Source organism: Ranitomeya imitator, chromosome 4 (assembly GCF_032444005.1).
Source record: "Ranitomeya imitator isolate aRanImi1 chromosome 4, aRanImi1.pri, whole genome shotgun sequence".
Lineage (NCBI taxonomy): Eukaryota > Metazoa > Chordata > Amphibia > Anura > Dendrobatidae > Ranitomeya > Ranitomeya imitator.
In genome coordinates this window covers 173,056,931-173,075,957 of record NC_091285.1, presented here as the reverse complement: position 1 = coordinate 173,075,957, position 19,027 = coordinate 173,056,931, and the positions used below count along the sequence as shown (strand labels likewise).

The window sequence follows — 19,027 nt, the reverse complement described above, 5'->3', positions numbered from 1 at the left end:
CGGACCCTGAGGAAGATTGTGGAGAAGGACCGATTCCAGACCTTGGGGAACCTGAGGAAGCAGTGGACTGAGTCTGGTGTGGAAACATCCAGAGCCACCGTGCACAGGCGTGTGCAGGAAATGGGCTACAGAGAAGCAGCACTGGACTGTTGCTAAGTGGTCCCAAGTACTTTTTTCTGATGAAAGCAAATTTTGCATGTCATTCGGAAATCAAGGTGCCAGAGTCTGGAGGAAGACTGGGGAGAAGGAAATGCCAAAATGCCTGAAGTCCAGTGTCAAGTACCCACTGTCAGTGATGGTGTGGGGTGCCATGTCAGCTGCTGGTGTTGGTCCACTGTGTTTCATCAAGGGCAGGGTCAATGCAGCTAGCTATCAGGAGATTTTGGAGCACTTCATGCTTCCATCGGCTGAAATGCTTTATGGAGATGAAGATTTCATTTTTCAGCACGACCTGGCACCTGCTCACAGTGCCAAAACCACTGGTAAATGGTTTACTGTGCTCAATTGGCCTGCCAACTCTCCTGACCTGAACCCCATAGAGAATCTGTGGGATATTGTGAAGAGAAAGTTGAGAGACGCAAGACCCAACACTCTGGATGAGCTTAAGGCCGCTATTGAAGCATCCTGGGCCTCCATAACATCTCAGCAGTGTCACAGGCTGATTGCCTCCATGCCACGCCGCATTGAAGCAGTCATTTCTGCCAAAGGATTCCCGACCAAGTATTGAGTGCATAACTGAACATTATTATTTGATGGTTTTTTTGTTTGTTATTAAAAAACACTTTTATTTGATTGGATGGGTGAAATATGCTAATTTATTGAGACAGGTTTTTTGGGTTATCAGGAGTTGTATGCCAAAATCATCAGTATTAAAACAATAAAAGACCTGACAAATTTCAGTTGGTGGATAATGAATCTATAATATATGAAAGTTTAGTTGTAATCATTACATTATGGTAAATAATGAAATTTAACACTATATGCTAATTTTTTGAGAAGGACCTGTACTGTACAGACCAAAACTTTGGACATACCTTCTCATTTAAAGATTTTTCTGTTTTTTCATGACTATGAAAATTGTACATTCACACTGAAGGCATCAAAACTATGAATTAACACATGTGGAATTATATACTAAACAAAAAAGTGTGAAACAACTGAAATTTTGTCTTATATTCTAGGTTCTTCAAAGTAGCCACCTTTTGCTTTGATGACTGCTTTGCACACTCTTGGCATTCTCTTGATGAGCTTCAGGCCAGTCTCACACGTCCAGATAATTCCGGTACTGAAAAAATCAGTACCGGAGTTATCCGTGTCCGTGAGCTCACGTAGGCCATCCGTGTGGCACACGTGTGCCGCCCGTGTGCCGACTGGGTACCACATGGAGCATGCAGGAGACAGCGCTAGAGATAAGCGCTTTCCCCCACATCTGGTGCTGAAGCCGCCATTCTCATATTCTCTCCAGCAGCGTTCGCTGGAAAGAAGATATGAAAAATCCTTTTTTTTTTCATGTTTTAAATAAAGATCCCTGTCCCCACCCCCCTCCCACCCCCTGTGCGCCCGCCCGCTGTTAATAAAATACTCACCCGACTCCCTCGCAGCGTCCTGTCCTCGCCGCAGCTTCTCCTCATCTCCTGTATGAGCGGTCACGTGGTGCCGCCCATTACAGTCATGAATATGCGGCTCCACCCCTTTGGGTGAGTCACCTCTGCTTCTGAAGATAAGTTTATCCGAGTCACCAGCCTCAGAAATTGCAAGTTAACGGCAGCACAGATTAGAGACCAGGTCAATGCCACAGAGCGTTCTAGCAGCAGACACATCTCTACAACTGTTAAGAGGAGACTTTGTTCAGCAGGCCTTCATGGTAAAATAGCTGCTAGGAAACCACTGCTAAGGACAGGCAACAAGCAGAAGAGACTTGTTTGGGCCAAAGAACACAAGGAATGGACATTAGAACAGTGGAAATCTGTGCTTTGGTCTGATGAGTCCAAATTTGAGATCTTTGGTTCCAACCACCGTGTCTTTGTGCGATGCAGAAAAGGTGAACGGATGGACTCTACATGCCTGGTTCCCACCATGAAGCATGGAGGAGGAGGTGTGAGGGTGCTTTGCTGGTGACACTGTTGGGGATTTATTCAAAATTGAAGGCATACTGAACCAGCATGGCTACCACAGCATCGTGCAGCGGCATGCTATTCCATCCGGTTTGCGTTTAGTTGGACCATCATTTATTTTTCAACAGGACAATGACCCCAAACACACCTCCAGGCTTTGTAAGGGCTATTTGACCAAGAAGGAGAGTGATGGGGTGCTACGCCAGATGACCTGAACCCAATTGAAATGGTTTGGGGTGAGCTGGACCGCAGAGTGAAGGCAAAAAAGCCAACAAGTGCTAAGCATCTCTGGGAACTCCTTCAAAATTGTTGGAAGACCATTCCCGGTGACTACCTCTTGAAGCTCATCAAGAGAATGCTAAGGGTGTGCAAAGCAGTCATCAAAACAAAAGGTGGGTACTTTGAAGAACCTAGAATATAAGACATAATTTCAGTTGTTTCACACTTTTTTGTTAAGTATATAATTCCACACGTGTTAATTCATAGTTTTGATGCCTTCAGTGTTAATTTACAATTTTCATAGTCATGAAAATACAGAAAAATCTTTAAATGAGAAGGTGTGTCCAAACTTTTGGTCTGTACTGTAGACGAATGGAATGTATAAGGAAAAGCCATATATACGGTAATATAGTATTAATAAAGGAGAATTAATAAAGGAGAAACCAATATACATACCCCATATAATCTTAATTAGTGGTAAGACCCGTATAGTGGACCCGTCCCAGACAGGGACAGACAGTGGGTCTTACCACTAATTAAGATTATATGGAGTATGTATATTATATATTTATTACATGGGGTATGTTTAAAATATATATATATATATATATATATATATATATATATATATATATATATATATATATATATATATATGTATATATATATATTGTACAGACAATAGACATTACAGCATAACAGAAATCACAGTTCAAAACAGATACCAAGAGGAATGAGGGCCCTGCTCGCAAGCCTACAAACTATGAGGAAAAAGGGGAGACACGAGAGGTGGATGGTAACAATTGCATTAGTTATTCGGACCGGCCATAGTGTAAGGCTCGGGTGTTCATGTAAAGCTGCATGAACCAGTTGACTGCCTAAGTATGTGGCAGTACAGACACAGAGGGCTATTACTGCATAAAGTGTATGAGAACATGATGCGAGGAACCCAATTGTTTTTTTTTTTTTTTTGAATGGGCTACACAGGGATAGTTAGATTCATGTGTTGAGGCGGTAGGCCAATCTGAACAAATGAGTTTTTAGAGTACGCTTAAAACTGTGGGGATTAATCGTATTAACCTAGGTAGTGCATTCCAAAGAATCGGCGCAGCACGTGTAAAGTCTAACTGAATGTGTGTACGCGTATCCAGCTGAAATAGGCGTCAACTGGCCCCCGTCATGCACTGGCCTGGTCACACCCTCTGCGACCGCAGTCGTTACGCCCCGGCGGTCATGTACTATTGTATCGCTTTTGGATAACCTCTGGCTTCATTAAATGTAATGATATGCAGACATCAGTGAGGAATCATCATGTTTAATAGATACGAATGCTCATATTCATCATCACGTTCATCGTCTGTCATAATGAAAGCATTTCCTAGTGATCAGCTCACATCTTCCCCTTAGACTCTGTTCAGGAAGCCGGAGTGAAATGCATTCCTCCAACCCATCCTGTTCTCCCCTTCTCTGCTGGGTCGTTTGTCTGGAGGAACGGCTTGGAGCCGCCGCTGGGCGTCAGCTTTAGCATGCAGGAAGTCCATTGCTTTCCTCTGAGCAGTGCCATGATGTCATGGTTGGCAGTCATGTAAATGGTGTGTGACGGAGACTCTGAAACTGCTGCCACTTTCATGATTTAGTTATGGGAAGGGGCGCTTAGAATAACTTCTCTGGACCTTTTTTAGATTTTTGTTTTGTCCCACACAAGTCTATTCTTTGTTTTTGCTGCTTGTTTCTCTTACAATTACTGCAACTCTATGAACTTGACTTCTGGCAATCTCATCTTGTAATGTAATATACTTTTAAATAAAATAATAGTTTTATCTAGTTTTGACCAGAATAGTTTTTAGGGTGGATCAATTTAAGGATATGGCTTATTACACGTGCCTTCACCCTTGTGTAACCTAAAATATCACCAGGAAGCAGGTCTTTCCTGGCGGCAGTAGTGAGGCCATGTCTTCAGCGTCCATTTTCCTTTTGTTTGCATGTATGTCATATTATAAGGGTTGTTATGGTACCCTGGAGATCACAGCAGGTGTGGGCTAACACAATGGATTGGCTTTATTGCTGGGTCTATTGTAGAAAGCAGAATTTAATGGGTCACTGGCCACTACAACTTCACTGCAATACTATTTTTGCGGAAATCAATGAATGATCCCAAGACTTGCTATGCTCATTAGTTAGAAAAACTGATTTCTCACCCAATTTCCCCATACACATTGCATGGCCCAGCAAAGTATATACAGGTTCTATTATGGGGTGAGAAAAGTAAACGACTGCCAGACCCCACAAGCGGTGGTTTATCTTCTTTGAAAAAAATAGGATCTGGTATGTTGATGTTTGACTGCCTGATTTGTTTCTCCCCAACATTTCATTGGGGGAGAGGTAACTGACCTCAGCCCCATTGTACAATGAATTTATTTGCGATCTCTCTATTATTTACCCATGGACTCCAGGACCCCATTATCTAGAGCAGTGTTCCCCAACTCCGGTCCTCAAGAGCCACCAACAGGTCATGTTTTCAGGATTTCCTTTGAATTGCACAGGTGATTGAATGCTTGCTTGTCCAGGTGATGGAATTATCACCTGTGCAATACTGAGGCTATGTGCACACGTTGCAGATTTGCCTGTGGAATTCTGTGCAGATTCAGAATTTCTTGGCAGAAAACGCAGCTCTGAATCTGCGCCTTTTTTTGGCATGTGCACACGTTGCAGATTTTTGTGTACCCTGCAGATCTCTATTATGGAATGGGTACAGAAACGCAGCAGATCTGCACAAAGAATTGACATGCTCCTTTTTTTTTTTTTTTTGAATCTGCTCCGTTTTCAGTGCAGATTTTTCTGCACCATCAGCACAGCATTTTCTTTTTGCCATTGATTTACATTGCTCGGTAAATCACTGGCAGATCTGCAGCGTTACTGCGCGGAAAAAAAAGCTGCAGTTCTGCAGGAAATCTGCAACGTGTGCACATACCCTAAGGAAATCCTGAAAACGTGACCTGTTGGTGGCTCTTGAGGACCGGAGTTGGGCAATACTGATCTAGAGTAACTCCATTTGCAACAGTCCGTTATATACACTATTGCAAAATGCAGATGCTAACAAAAAGACTTCACTTCATTCAGAAAAGCAACTTTCACATTCAAGTAGGCCCTCGCCTCTGCTGAACAGCTTTTCTTCACAACCCTCGTATCTTCTTTATCCCACAAACTCAAACAGTTATTCAACACAATTCTAAAAAAACTTTTGACAGTGAGGGTGATCAGTGAGTGGGACAGGCAGCCACGAGAGGTGGCGAGTTCTCCTTCAATGGAAGTCTTCAACCAGAGGCTGGACAGACATCTGTCTGAGATGGTTTAGTGAATCCTTTGTGGACACGATGACCCTGGAGGTCCCTTCCAGCTCTACCATTCTATTATTCTAACACTTTTAAATCCCTTCTCCGCCTACCATCTTTTAACCTTTCTGACCATTTTTTTTTGTCTCATATGAATCTCAAATGAAACATGAAGCAGCTTTGAAAAAAAAAAAAAATTAAAATGAATGAACTGTCGTTTTGTGTCTACAGATATTATGCAGTCCTATGTGTCTTCATGGTAACAGACTACAAACAAACCCATTATAGCCTAATCCTATGTTACTTTCCCATTTATCTCTCTTCCACTTCTTCATAATTTAAGTTTATAAAACATTGGTCACAAAACAGTAGGACCTGTTTATTACCAAAGCTGCTTAAATTTCATGGGCAGCATGTATCAAGCACTGGCTGTATAATCTTGCCCCAGGTATGTTTGACTCTGAAACGCTGCGGCATTTCAGAGGAAAACCTACTTTAAATGCCGCCTGTCCGCTGCCCTGGAGTGACAGGTCTCTGCCTATATGTGCAAGTAGACAGAGACCTGTTAGTCACTGGCAAAAGTCGTAGAGAAGCCGCTGGGAACCCACTTGTCCACTTAGTCTACAGCGCGGTCTCTGACCGCTGCGGCATTTCAAACATGAAATTATCTGAAACGCTGCGGTGTTTCAGAGTTAAACATGCCTGGCTGAGATAACACAGCCAATGCCTGATACAATGCTGCCCACGGATCGGGCAGAGTGTCTGGTTCCCTGTAAGCCACAATTTATCATAGCATTTAGTTCCAATTTTTTTTTTTTTTGCGAATACTTCTAAATTAGTGACTTTTTGATTTGTGACCAAATTCATCAAATATGGCTGTTTTTTTTTTTTTTGTTTGTTTTTTTAGTTTTCTTTTGTTTAGATAGGTCTTTTATTTTTATGTCATTGTGACTTTTACAGATGATTTTAGATTGTTAAAAAAAACCAAAAATCTTACAACTTTGGCACAAATGTTCTCCAGTCACCCCACCCATCTCAGTGATTTTTATGTGCGCCAGTTATTCTGATGCAACATTTTGCGATTACACAGTTCCAGAACAAGTCAAATGCCCCCAAAATAAACCATTTTTGCTCTGCGCAAAATTCATGAAGCATGTGTGCCATTTTGAAGGATTTGGCACAAAAACGGTAATGAACTTACAATGCCAAAAAGAACAGACTTGGAGGGGGAAAAAGATGATTCTGGCCTGAGTATTCAGTTAACCACTTTAGTGGTACAACAACGGTCTCCAAATGTAAATGTTAGAAAATATTTAGGTGCGGGAATTAATGCTTTTTATAGATTTGTCAATTAAAAATGTTTGACCATTTAATAGTCAATTCTCAATTACTCTTCTGTGCCTGGTAAATAAAGTCTATACAAGAACGTAGCAAGGAAGCAAATGGTAGTCAACAATTTCGACTGAGTTGTAGAAATCCTGCATGGAAAGTTACCAGTACAGTAACCAGATTCATGGTGCAGTAAGTGAGCCGTCCAAGGTTTCATGCAGGCTGCAGGTAATGGCTTTGTCGCTAAAGCCCTGAAACCACCTTTCTAAGAGTGTTTATTCAGTAATGGATTATCTCGAGAGGTTTAACCTCATGGCCCACTCCCTGCACACCCTAGATTAAGGCTCTTTTAACAAGCTCCAATTGTGTGCTGTTCTTCATTTGTGAAACACGTGCTTAACCTTGGGATAAACTGCCTTAGCAATGGCATGTCAAAACCTTTTATTAAAGTTTATGCCAAAGCAGCTCCTTTGGCTCCGAGCCCATGCAGTCAGCTATCAGGGCAATTTAATACATTTGACGTGGAGGGAGTTGAATGGCGTGTTGGTTTTGGAAAGGGAAGTGGAAAAAGAAAGCAGTATCTTGTATTCTTGTCGCTTTCAGTCTGAGATACTTATAATTCATAAGGAAATGGCGTATATGTGTCGTGCACCTTAATAATAGTGGTGGAGATGAATACAGTCAAGGCCAAAAGTTTTGAGACTGACATGATTGCTGCTTTAGCGATTTGAGACTACTATTGTGTGGGATTGCTCTTCATCCCAAGGAGTGGGCCAATTCACAATTTTGCCTAAAAACATTGTCATGAATAAAGAATTAAACATCCTCCAAAGCAATTTCTCCCAATAATCCAGGAACTAAAATGACCAATCCTTTTTCTAGCCAGATGGAGCACCGTGTTATAAGGCTAAGTGGTTTGGTGAGCAAGACTTGAACGTTTTTTTGGTCCATCACCAGGAAACTCTCCAGATCTCAATCTCACTGAGATAATCTAGTCAATCCTCAATATGCAGATGGAGAAACAAAAAACACAAATTGTGATCAAATTCAAGCATTGATTAGGCAAGAATTGGTTTTCCATCAGTCAGGATTTACCCCAGAAGCTAATATCCAGCATGTCAGGGCAAATTGCAGAAGAATTGTAAAATAAAGGTCAACACTGTAAATAAATTTGATGTCTATTTTAAAACCTATGAAATGCTTATAACTGTACTTCTGTAACCATAGAAACATCAGACTAAAAGATATAGAAATGCTGAAGCAGAAAACTTTGTGACAGCCAAAATTTGTCAGACTCCAAAACTTTTGGCCGTGACTGTGCAGTTTTGAAGCTAGTCTGTGCCCCTAACCCTGAATGTGCTCAAGTTCTATAATTACCGTATATGATGGCGTTCTGTCTGAGCTTAGGCCATGCACTGGTATCTGGGCATACCCTTAGTATTTGCATGACTATTTCATATGTGTATATATTTTTTGTATCCTGTATTTGCAGTGAATGAGTGGAAAATTATAGGGAAGTTGTATAGTATAAAAGGCATTACTTGTGATTCCATCCTGTGTGTTGGTCTGGCCTCCACCTCCTGATCATAAATCATCAATTAACAAAATTATGAAAGATGGGCTACATACATTCTCGTGATGGCAGTACTGTATGTAATGTACAACCATGAAACCTAAAACTTTTGATAGACACTTAGAGGTTTCCCAATAACTTAGTTATATTTGGGCCTAGGGTGAAGGATTTGGAGATGCTCTAAATTGACAAAAGCCCCCTTACTCATCTGTTTAGTCTTTTATTAACATTTCTTTACTTTTTTGACACTAGATTTGACATCTACCGGAAGGTGCCTAAAGACCTAACGCAGCCCACCTATACTGGCGCTATCAGTAAGTGATCTATGTTCTATGCATGTTTGCTTTTTCAGAATTATTTAATCCCTTTAATGACGAAAAACAACGTAGGGATCATGTATATGTTTTCTATCATTATTGTGAAATACAGCAGAAGAATAACGGATGTTGAACTTTTAGGGTATGTGCACACATTGCGTTTTTTTCATGTTTTTTTCACGGTAAAAACGCTTAAACGCTTACAAAACGCTTCCCATTATTTCTAATGGAATTCCGCATTTCATCCTTCTTCTCCACTAGATTTCTAAAACTTAACATGGACAAAACAGAATTCATCATCTTTCCCCCATCTCACACGACCTCCCCGACGAACCTATCCATTACAGTAAACGGCTGCCCACTCTCCCCAGTCCCACAAGCTCGCTGTCTTGGGGGTAATCCTTGACACTGATCTCTCCTTCAAACCACATATCCAAACCCTTTCCACTTCCTGCCCCCTCCAACTCAAAAATTTTTCACGGATCCGTTCATTCCTCAACCAAGAATCTGCAAAAACCCTAGTCCATGCCCTCATCATCTCCCGCCTCGACTACTGTAACCTCCGGCTCTGTGGCCTCCCCTCTAACACTCTTGCACCCCTCCAATCTATTCTAAACTCTGCTGCCCGACTAATCCACCTGCCCCCGCCCCGCTATTCCCCGGCCTCTCCCCTCTGTCAATCCCTGCACTGGCTCCCCATCCACAACCTGTCTCCTCCATACATCTGTGACCTCGTCTCCTGGTACTTTCCTGCATGCAACCTCCGATCCTCACAAGATCTCCTTCTCTACTCCCCTCTTATCTCCTCTTCCCACAATCGTATACAAGATTTCTCTCGTGCATCCCCCCCTACTCTGGAATTCTCTACCACAACATATCAGACTCTCGCCTACCATCGAAACCTTCAAAAAGAACCTGAAGACCTACCTCTTCCAACAAGCCTACAACCTGCAGTAACCACCGATTGACCAAACCGCTGCACGACCAGCTCTACCCTCACCTACTGTATCCTCACCCATCCCTTGTAGATTGTGAGCCCTCGCGGGCAGGGTCCTCTCTACTCATGTACCAGTTGTGACTTGTATTGTTCAAGATTATTGTACTTGTTTTATTATGTATACCCCTCCTCACATGTAAAGCGCCATGGAATAAATGGCGCTATAATAATAAATAATAATAATAATAATTGTTGTGCACATGTAAAAAATGCAGCATGTTCATTAATTTTGCGGAATTTCTGTGTTTTTTTGCCGCTATTTATTGTATTGGGAAGCTTCGGAAAAAAACGCGAGCGGTTTTCCTGCAAAAGAAGTCTGGTTTTGCTCGGGAAAATTCTGCAAACATTCTACAACGTGTGAACATAGCCTTACTGGCATCTGCCCAATTTATGATAATGCATGTTCTTCAGGTGTTGCCTGTATGTTGAGACCCCATTCCAGATGACTAATGGTAATATACTAATATGTTTGCTCCAAAGAAGTGACATTTTATTAATAGTGTAGATGATGCTACGCCCATCATTGTTTGTTAGCCAAGTGTTAAGAATATAGGGATCACACCAAATTCCAGAGGAGACAGGTGGTCAAAAACCCTCAGGTAACTACTGAACACCTGCAGCAAGATTTGTTAGCAGCAGACACTGAGGTTTAATTTTGCACCATCGGATCTCGCTCGGATCAATGTTGGTATATGTGGCCATGCACATGTCCAATTATTATTTTTTTCCCCCTCCCCCACCTGATCAGACAGACTGCCCAAGGAAAATATCGCTGCATGCTCAAGCTTGATCCAATATTTGGATTGTACACTGCCATGCAAGCCAGAGTGAGACGAAACTTGTACTGCACTTGGATGACGTCTGAATGCAGTCTACATAAGAATGGAGAAAATAGTGAAGAATTTTTTTTTTGAGACCACCTTCTCATCCCAGAGAATTAGAGCACACTATGCTCACACTTTGATTAAACTCTGATGAAACTCTGAACAACCCACCTACAGTTAAGAATGGTGGTGCTGGCTGATGATCTGGGGCTGCTTTCCTTCCTTTGACCCTGGATATCTGTGGCATGTGGAGGGCAAGATATATTTATTCAAAAATCGAGAAATCCAGGAGAACACATCGTCTTCTCTCAAGAAGCTGAATCTTGGATTCCAAAAGGACAATGATCCCAACCATACCTTAAGTCCACCAAGACTTGGTTCGTTTCTCATCTGACTTCAAATCCTATGAAAGATTTTCTATGGTCGTTTAAGCAAGTCTTTTCAGCACACAAACCCAAAAATACTCATGAACTTGAGGCCATTGCCCATGAGGAATGGGCTTCGATTCTTCAAAGAATGTTTCCAGAAGGTTGTGTCTGGCTTTGTATTATGTTTGCAGGAGGTCATAACAGTCAAAAGTGATCTACTAGGACTTAAAAATACTTGTCATCATGGGGTTGAATGATTCTGAGAGTGCAGTAATCCTTAAAGGAGGCATTTTGTGCTGCCTTTGGAGACACAATTTGTTATGTTGGCCAGGTTGAGCTGTTTAAATTGTTCTTCTTAGGTTTAATACGAAAAGTCGAAAGCTTGTAATTTTTATATTTCCTCTGATCTGACCTCTCCTTAGATCTCCCTAATTTGCATACCGTGCCAGGTTGGTTTTTCTTGTGTCCTAGAATGATCCTATGGTGGTCCTGTATAAAATCCACTTTTAATTTTCCTGGAATGTTGTCTGAATGAGAGCTTTTAGGTTTACTAATAAATAGAAATGCGCTTTATAATTTAGTATGAATTCACATTGTAGTCACATGTTGGCTAAGACGTTTCTTCCTGGTATTTATTTCCTGTGACATCAATGCAGATTTGCAAAATACTGGTACGGTAACAATGCTCTTTTGTGCCACGCACACACTATCCTTTGAGGTCCTGCTTATCCATGGCCACTGGGCATAGTGATTACTTAGTCTGCTTTATTAACTGTTTTATGATTTAAGAAGATTTTTTTAAATTTTTTTTATTTTTTTTTTAATATAATTATAGAGTTTGTCCTATAAGCAACACTTATCACCTATCTACAAGACGGATAATAAATGTACAGCATGTTTGTTGGGATTCCTGGAGCATCAGCAGCCAGATACCCCAAGAGCAGGGGGAAGGGACCCCTGAGTGAATGGTGTTAGTGAGCCTGCGTGACCACCATTCCTACAGACAGGGAATAAAACCGTTGTCCCATATATTCACTACAGGGAACTTTGTGAATACCATTATCATGATCGGTGAGGGACCCACCTAGAGATAGCTGAACAGTTTGGCTCACAGCTATCTCCTGACATACACAAGAAAGTTTGGTTTAGCCAAGGGGTCTTTCCCGCTACCACACTCCTAAAGCAACAGGTTGACTTCCCGCTAAGCAAGGGGATCCACTGTTAAAATTCCATTGTCCAGGTAGTTCTCTCCCCTGGCATCAAATGTCAGGGCAGAGACTGGAGGTCCCCAAATACATTGAACTATTGATGATCCTTCCAATATTGGTGGGTTTGGTTTACTTTAGTCTGGTCTATGGACACCTTTTGGCTGGCCATCCATACAGGATAGCTTAAGATTAAGTTCTCATTCAGCCATCAGTTATCTATTGCAACTCCACCATAAACATGATCTTCTGGTTCACTCAAATGTGTTTTCAAAGGAGATCGTAGAGAAAGCTGCTGCTAATTGGTTTTGGCAGCAACTTATCTCCTGAACGACAAAAGGACCAGATGCTAAAACTGTCACCCGCTGAACCTTCTCTCCTTCACCGTCATCTTTCAGAGGAGCCATTGGAGGTCCTCATACCCATTAGATGGTCAGCAGATATCCCCGATTTCAACCGACCTTAGTCTAAAATGTAGGAGAACTTTAAGTTACACCATTATTATATTAATTGGTCTATGGAGGTCTAAATCCCATACTTTTTGCTTATCAACTGTACAATGGGGCTTTTGTCACCTAACACCTATAAATAGGGCTTCCAAGGACATGGTTTACGCTAGCTACTCCGACTATCAAGTCCCAGAAGGGCCTTGGCTTTCAACCTTTCATTCCTGTACAGGAATGTGAACTGACACAGGGGCCCAGGGTTGAGTGTTTGGTGTAGCCGCTGGCTGGGGGAGATTGCTGGCAGGAATGGTTAGTTCTCCGGGTTAGAACCAGGAAGGAAGACGAACAAAATTGGAAATCGGAAGAATCGTTCGTAAACAGGCCAAGATTAGAGCGAAAATAGGCTAATCTAAACTATGGTTGGCCGTGGAGAGAATGAGACTAAGGCCGGCGTCACACTCGGCGTATAAAAATACGGTCCGTAATTTACGGCCGTAATACGCAGAAAAGTGCCCTAAATAGTGGTCTGTATCTCCTCCGTAGGCAGGGTGTGTCAGCGTATTTTGCGCATGGCATCCTCCGTATGTAATCCGTATGGCATCCGTACTGCAAGATTTTCTCGCAGGCTTGCAAAACCGACATACGGACATACAATGGATCCATGTTCTCAAAAAAATCATAAAATCATATATACTGTGTGTGTGTGTGTGTGTATATATATATATATATATTTCATCCAGCGCGAGATAGCTTAAAAGCCGGTAATTCAATTGCCAGCCTTTGCTATCTCCTTCCAAAACCCGACATGATATGAGACATGGTTTACATACAGTAAACCATGTCATATTCCCATTTTGTTTGCATATTCCACACTACTAATGTTAGTAGTGTGTATGTGCAAAATTTAGGCGCTCTATCTATTAAATTAAAGGGTTAAATGGCGGAAAAAATTGGCATGGGCTCCCGCGCAATTTTCTCCTCCAGAGTAGTAAAGCCAGTGACTGAGGGCAGATATTAATAGCCTGGAGAGGGTCCATGGTTATTGCCCCCCCTGGCTAAAACCATCTGCCCCCAGCCACCCCAGAAAAGGCACATCTGGAAGATGCGCCTATTCTGGCACTTGGCCACTCCCTTCCCATTCCCGTGTAGCGGTGGGATATGGGGTAATGAAGGGTTAATGTCACCTTGCTATTGTAAGGTGACATTAAGCCAGATTAATAATGGAGAGGCGTCAATTATGACACCTATCCATTATTAATCCAATAGTCTGAAATGGTTAAAAAAAAAACACAAACATTATTAAAAAGTCTTTTAATGAAATAAAAACAGGTTGTTTGAATATTTTATTATGCTGGTAATCCACCTGAAGACCCTTGCTCTGTAACAAATTAAAAATAAAAAAACAACAAAATACATACCTTCCGATGATCTGTCATGTCCCATGATGTAAACCCATCTGAAAGGGTTAATTTTTTTTACAGGCAGGAGCTCTGCTATAATGCAGCTGTGCTCCTGACTGTAAAACCCCAGCGAATGAATGTAAAGTAGGTCAATGACCTGTAGTTACCTTCATTCGCGGTGATGCGCCCCCTGCTGGATGTCCTTCGAGCGTGAGAAAAAATCAGAAAAGTTCCCAGGCTCGAGTTCATATGAGGACAACCAGCAGAGGGCGCCTCACCGCGAATGAAGGTAACTACAGGTCATTGACCTACTTTACATTCATTCGCTGGGGTTTTACAGTCAGGAGCACAGCTGCATTATTAGCATTATTGCTGTTTTTAGCCGGGGGGGGGGGGGGGGCAATAACCATGGACCGTCTCCAGGCTATTAACATCTGCCCTCAGTCACTGGCTTTACTACTCTGGCGGAGAAAATTGCGCGGGAGCCCACGCCAATTTTTTCCGCCATTTAACCCTTTAATTTAATAGCTAGAGCGCCCAAATTTTGCACATACACACTACTAACATTAGTAGTGTGGAATATGCAAAAAAAAATGGGGATATGACATGGTTTACTGTATGAAAACCATGTCTCATATCATGTCGGGTTTTGGAAGGAGATAGCAAAAGCCGGCAATTGAATTGCCGGCTTTTAAGCTATCTCACGCTGGATGAAATATTAATATATATACATATGTGTCTCACGGACACACACACACACACACACACACACACACACACACACACACACACATATATATACATACATACATTTATTCTACCTATTCTAATGTAAGCTGTCAGTGTGATTTTACTGTACACCGCACTGAATTGCCGGCTTTTCTCTCTAACACCGCTGCGTATTTCTCGCAAGTCACACTGCTGGTCCGTGTGTAATCCGTATTTTTCTGGCTTCCATAGACTTTCATTGGCGATATTTTTTATTTTTTTTATTTTTTTTTGCGGAATACGGTGACAAACGCAGCATGCTGCGATCTTCTACGGCCGTAGAAGCCCGTATAATACGGATCAGTAAAATACTTCAGATAGGAGTTTGGCCATAGAGATGCATTGTACTGTATGCAATCCGTATTTTCTGCACCTCTCTTACGTCCGTAAAACTCGCTAGTGTGTGGCCGGCCTAAGGAGTTTAAATAGAGAACATATCAGCCCAGGGCTCACCGCAAGGAGAAATTCTGACTTTCCTTTAATGAACATCTGAGCTTGTAGACTGGGTGGTATCACAAGTCCCAGGAGTAAAACGAGGCTACCCTGTTGTCATCTGGCTAACAGAAGTGGAGACAGGGGACAGGTACTGTCATGGATGTTGTATCATCTTCCAATATGGTGCGGTTTACATGACAATTCGATGATTTCTATGCCGTTGCCTGTGAACGCCATATTTGTAACTTTTAGGCCATGTTCACACAGTGCGTTTTTTACTGCGGAACCGCAGCGGTTTTGCCGCTGCGGTTCCGCAGCTGTTTTCCATGCAGGGTACATAACAATGCAACCCTATGGAAAACAGTCACTGCTGTGCACATGATCCGTAATTTCGTTTAAAAAGCCGCGCAGAATAGCTGCGGCAAAAAAGGAGCATGTCACTTCTTTTTCCTGAACCGCAGCGGTTCTGCACCCATAGACCTCCATTGTGAGGTCAAAATCGCAGTAAAACCCGCAGATCAAAAATATATCTGCGGGTTTTACTGCGATTTGATGTGCAGAACCGCTGCAGCAGGAAGTGCGGGGGAGCGGGCGGAAGTGCGTGGGCGGAGTGTGGCTGCCCCCCCGTGCTCCGATGCCCCCCCCCCCCCCCCCCCCGTGCTCCGATGCCCCCCCGTGCCCTAATCTCCCCCCCTTATACTTACCCGGCGTCCCGGTGTCCGTCCGGCCGTCTTCTCCCTGGGCGCCGCCATCTTGCAAAATGGCGGGCGCATGCGCAGTGCGCCCGCCGAATCTGCCGGCCGGCAGATTCGCTCCAAAGTGCATTTTGATCACAGTGATCAAAATAAAAAAATAGTAAATGACACCCCCCCCCCACTTTGTCACCCCCATTGGTAGGGACAATAAAAAAATTAAGAATTTTTTTTTTTTTTTCCCACTAAGGTTAGAATAGGGTTAGGGGTAGGGTTAGGGTATTTTCAGCCATTTTAGCCCTAAAAAGCTTCCTAGGAAACACAGTCTCTGCATAGAAAACTGCATAAAAAAAGGATAAAAAACGCATCAAAAAAGGACAAAAAAAGGACCAAAAAAAAGACCTGCGTTTTCTGCCAAGAGCTGCAGTTTTTAAAAAAAACTGTCCTGAAAAAAAAAGGATGGAAATCCTGAACGTGTGAACATACCCTTATACAAATTTACAATAGCCATTTTTTCCTTTTTAATCTAATATTGCATTGCAGTTTCCACAGATTGTGTGGTCATGGTATCAGTTCTTGTGCCTTTCTCCATGCCATGTTTTATAGCTTCCACATGAATACATTGAAATAAATTGTATTCGCTACGCATGCCATCTCGTCCAATGGGCTCAAGGTCTCCATCAGCTGTGAGCGCTGCCACCTAATACCTGAGCCATGTAAGTGGCTAATCGGCTTTGTTGGGATTGTGTGCAGGCCGGAAGTCTTGCTACCTCACCATGTTAATGAACTTAGTTTTTTAACCCCTCGTCTCCCAAGTTTTACAACAGGACATTATCGTCATGTTGCAGACATGAGATCTTGTATTTCCAGCACTTTGGCTTTTGTATTGAGTTGATGACTACATTTAGAAGCAGAAGGTCACGTTCATTAAGTGTCGATGATTTGGAACATCTCCATTTGCTCTAATCCCCAATCTGACAGTTGCGATCTGGTTAGGAGTTTTAGGACTCCCAAAGCTAAAGGGTCAAACCGTGATTGAACTGGTTGAGACCACAACAATTTGAGTTTGGTCGGGTTTAGATAAGATTATGTAAAATAGTCTCTATTTCATCCGGGAAAAAACACATTTTTCCATCTCTGTTGTCATCTTGATAACATTTGTATGATTTTTTTTTTCTGTAATGCATTCATATGGCATCCAGTTTTGTCATCCAACAGTTAAAAATTCTTACAAGGCTCAAACCATTTCCTATTGTATTATATGCAGTTCATCCATTAAAATGGCATTTGTATGTTTTAGCACTCACATTGCGCTAAATGGGTATAAGTTAGTGAAATAGCCTGTTGGTAGCAAGTGCCGAGGTTGGCCTGTACTTGCCCATCGGACCACTTGCCTCTTAATACTCTCCATATACAGCAAGCGATATATAAACACCATTTATAGTGGCATTCTGGGCTGCGGGGGTGCACATAATTACTAATTGGTATCCTAATTAGGAGTCACAACATGCTGGCATCAGTTTTATTAAAGGGAAACTTGATGTCAGATTCCCTTTAACCCCTTCACGACCATGGACGTATCCGTACGTCATGGAAGGGTAGGTGTTCCCGACTTTGGATCTATGGATATGACCCCTTCATCGAGCGCACGGTGATTGCATTAAGGTGCCTACTGAATCTAACAGCAGGGCCCCAGGACACATTGCTACAGGGATGGTTGCATCGTCCCCCTCAACTATGAACCCCAATCACAGCAATTTCAGTGTTTCAGGCAATGAAAATGCCTGAAACACTGAGGTCCAGCCTATGGTGGGTGCTGTAACAGCACTGATCATAGGCTATAACTAGGGAGCAGCGGCCTCCGCATCCCCAGTGTTGATTGGAGCGATCGGCCAATAACGTCCAATTGCACCATTCAGTGAGCAGAGAAGCAGCTTGACCCCATAGTGACAGCTCTACACTGCCTCATTCCAGCTTGGAGACATTGCAGAGTGGTCACTGTCGTTCTGCTGCAGATCTCCTGGGCCTTGTGTCACATACTTTCAAGGTTTTGCTATCGCTGCTGATCCTGCTAGAAGAAAGAATACAATCCTGATCCATTCCTGACCTGTTCTTGTCCACTGTTTTGTCCTAATCCACACCAATCCCCCGCTGCTGCCGAGCAGTGCTTGATCAGCTGCTAAGCACTGATCAGTGACGCACATCACTGATGGGCACCTATGCTCCCTTTTGGACAGGGCTTTTTTTCCTGTCCCTTTCCCTTTGCACCACTTCCATGCGTGTGTCCTACAGCCACTGAGCGGCTGATCAGAAGCACATCACTGATCAGCATCTGTGCTCCCTTTTGGCTCAAACTTTTTTTTTTTTTTTTCTGTCCATTCCCCCCATCCCACACTTTGCACCACATCCGTGTGTGCATCCTTCATCCGCCAAGCACTGATCAGTGACTCGCATCACTGATCGGCATCTGGTGTTTTTTTGTGAAAAAGAATCAAATAACAATAATTATAGGCTGAACTGGATGGAAAAATGTCTTTTTTTCGGCCTTATTAACTATGTTACTTGTTATGATTAGGTAATTCAGTACCGCAATGGACATAGAAGTCAGAACACATACAGTGATCTGACAATAACCCAAAAACATAGAACGAGCTCTGAGACGTGGGAACTCTGCTGACCGCAATCCCTGATCCTCTCCAACCACACTAGAGGCAGCCGTGGATTGCGCCTAACGCTCCCTATGCAACTCGGCACAGCCTGAGAAACTAGCTAGCCTGAAGATAGAAAATAAGCCTACCTTGCCTCAGAGAAATACCCCAAAGGAAAAGGCAGCCCCCCACATATAATGACTGTGAGTTAAGATGAAAAGACAAACGTAGAGATGAAATAGATTTAGCAAAGTGAGGCCCGACTTTCTGAACAAAGCGAGGATAGGAAAGGTAACTTTGCGGTCAACACAAAACCCTACAAACAACCACGCAAAGGGGGCAAAAAGACCCTCCGTACCG

The 19,027-nt window shown here is 42.7% G+C and overlaps 1 protein-coding gene across 1 annotated transcript in view; it reads left to right on the top strand.

Annotated features, from left to right (window-relative positions):
- Positions 1-19,027, top strand: part of ERGIC1 (endoplasmic reticulum-golgi intermediate compartment 1) — a 108,778-nt gene that overhangs the window by 14,143 nt on the left and 75,608 nt on the right. Inside the window, exon 2 of the mRNA XM_069764101.1 lies at positions 8,820-8,881. Within this exon, the coding sequence (XP_069620202.1) occupies positions 8,820-8,881 (62 nt within the window). The remainder of the gene's footprint in view (positions 1-8,819; positions 8,882-19,027) is intronic.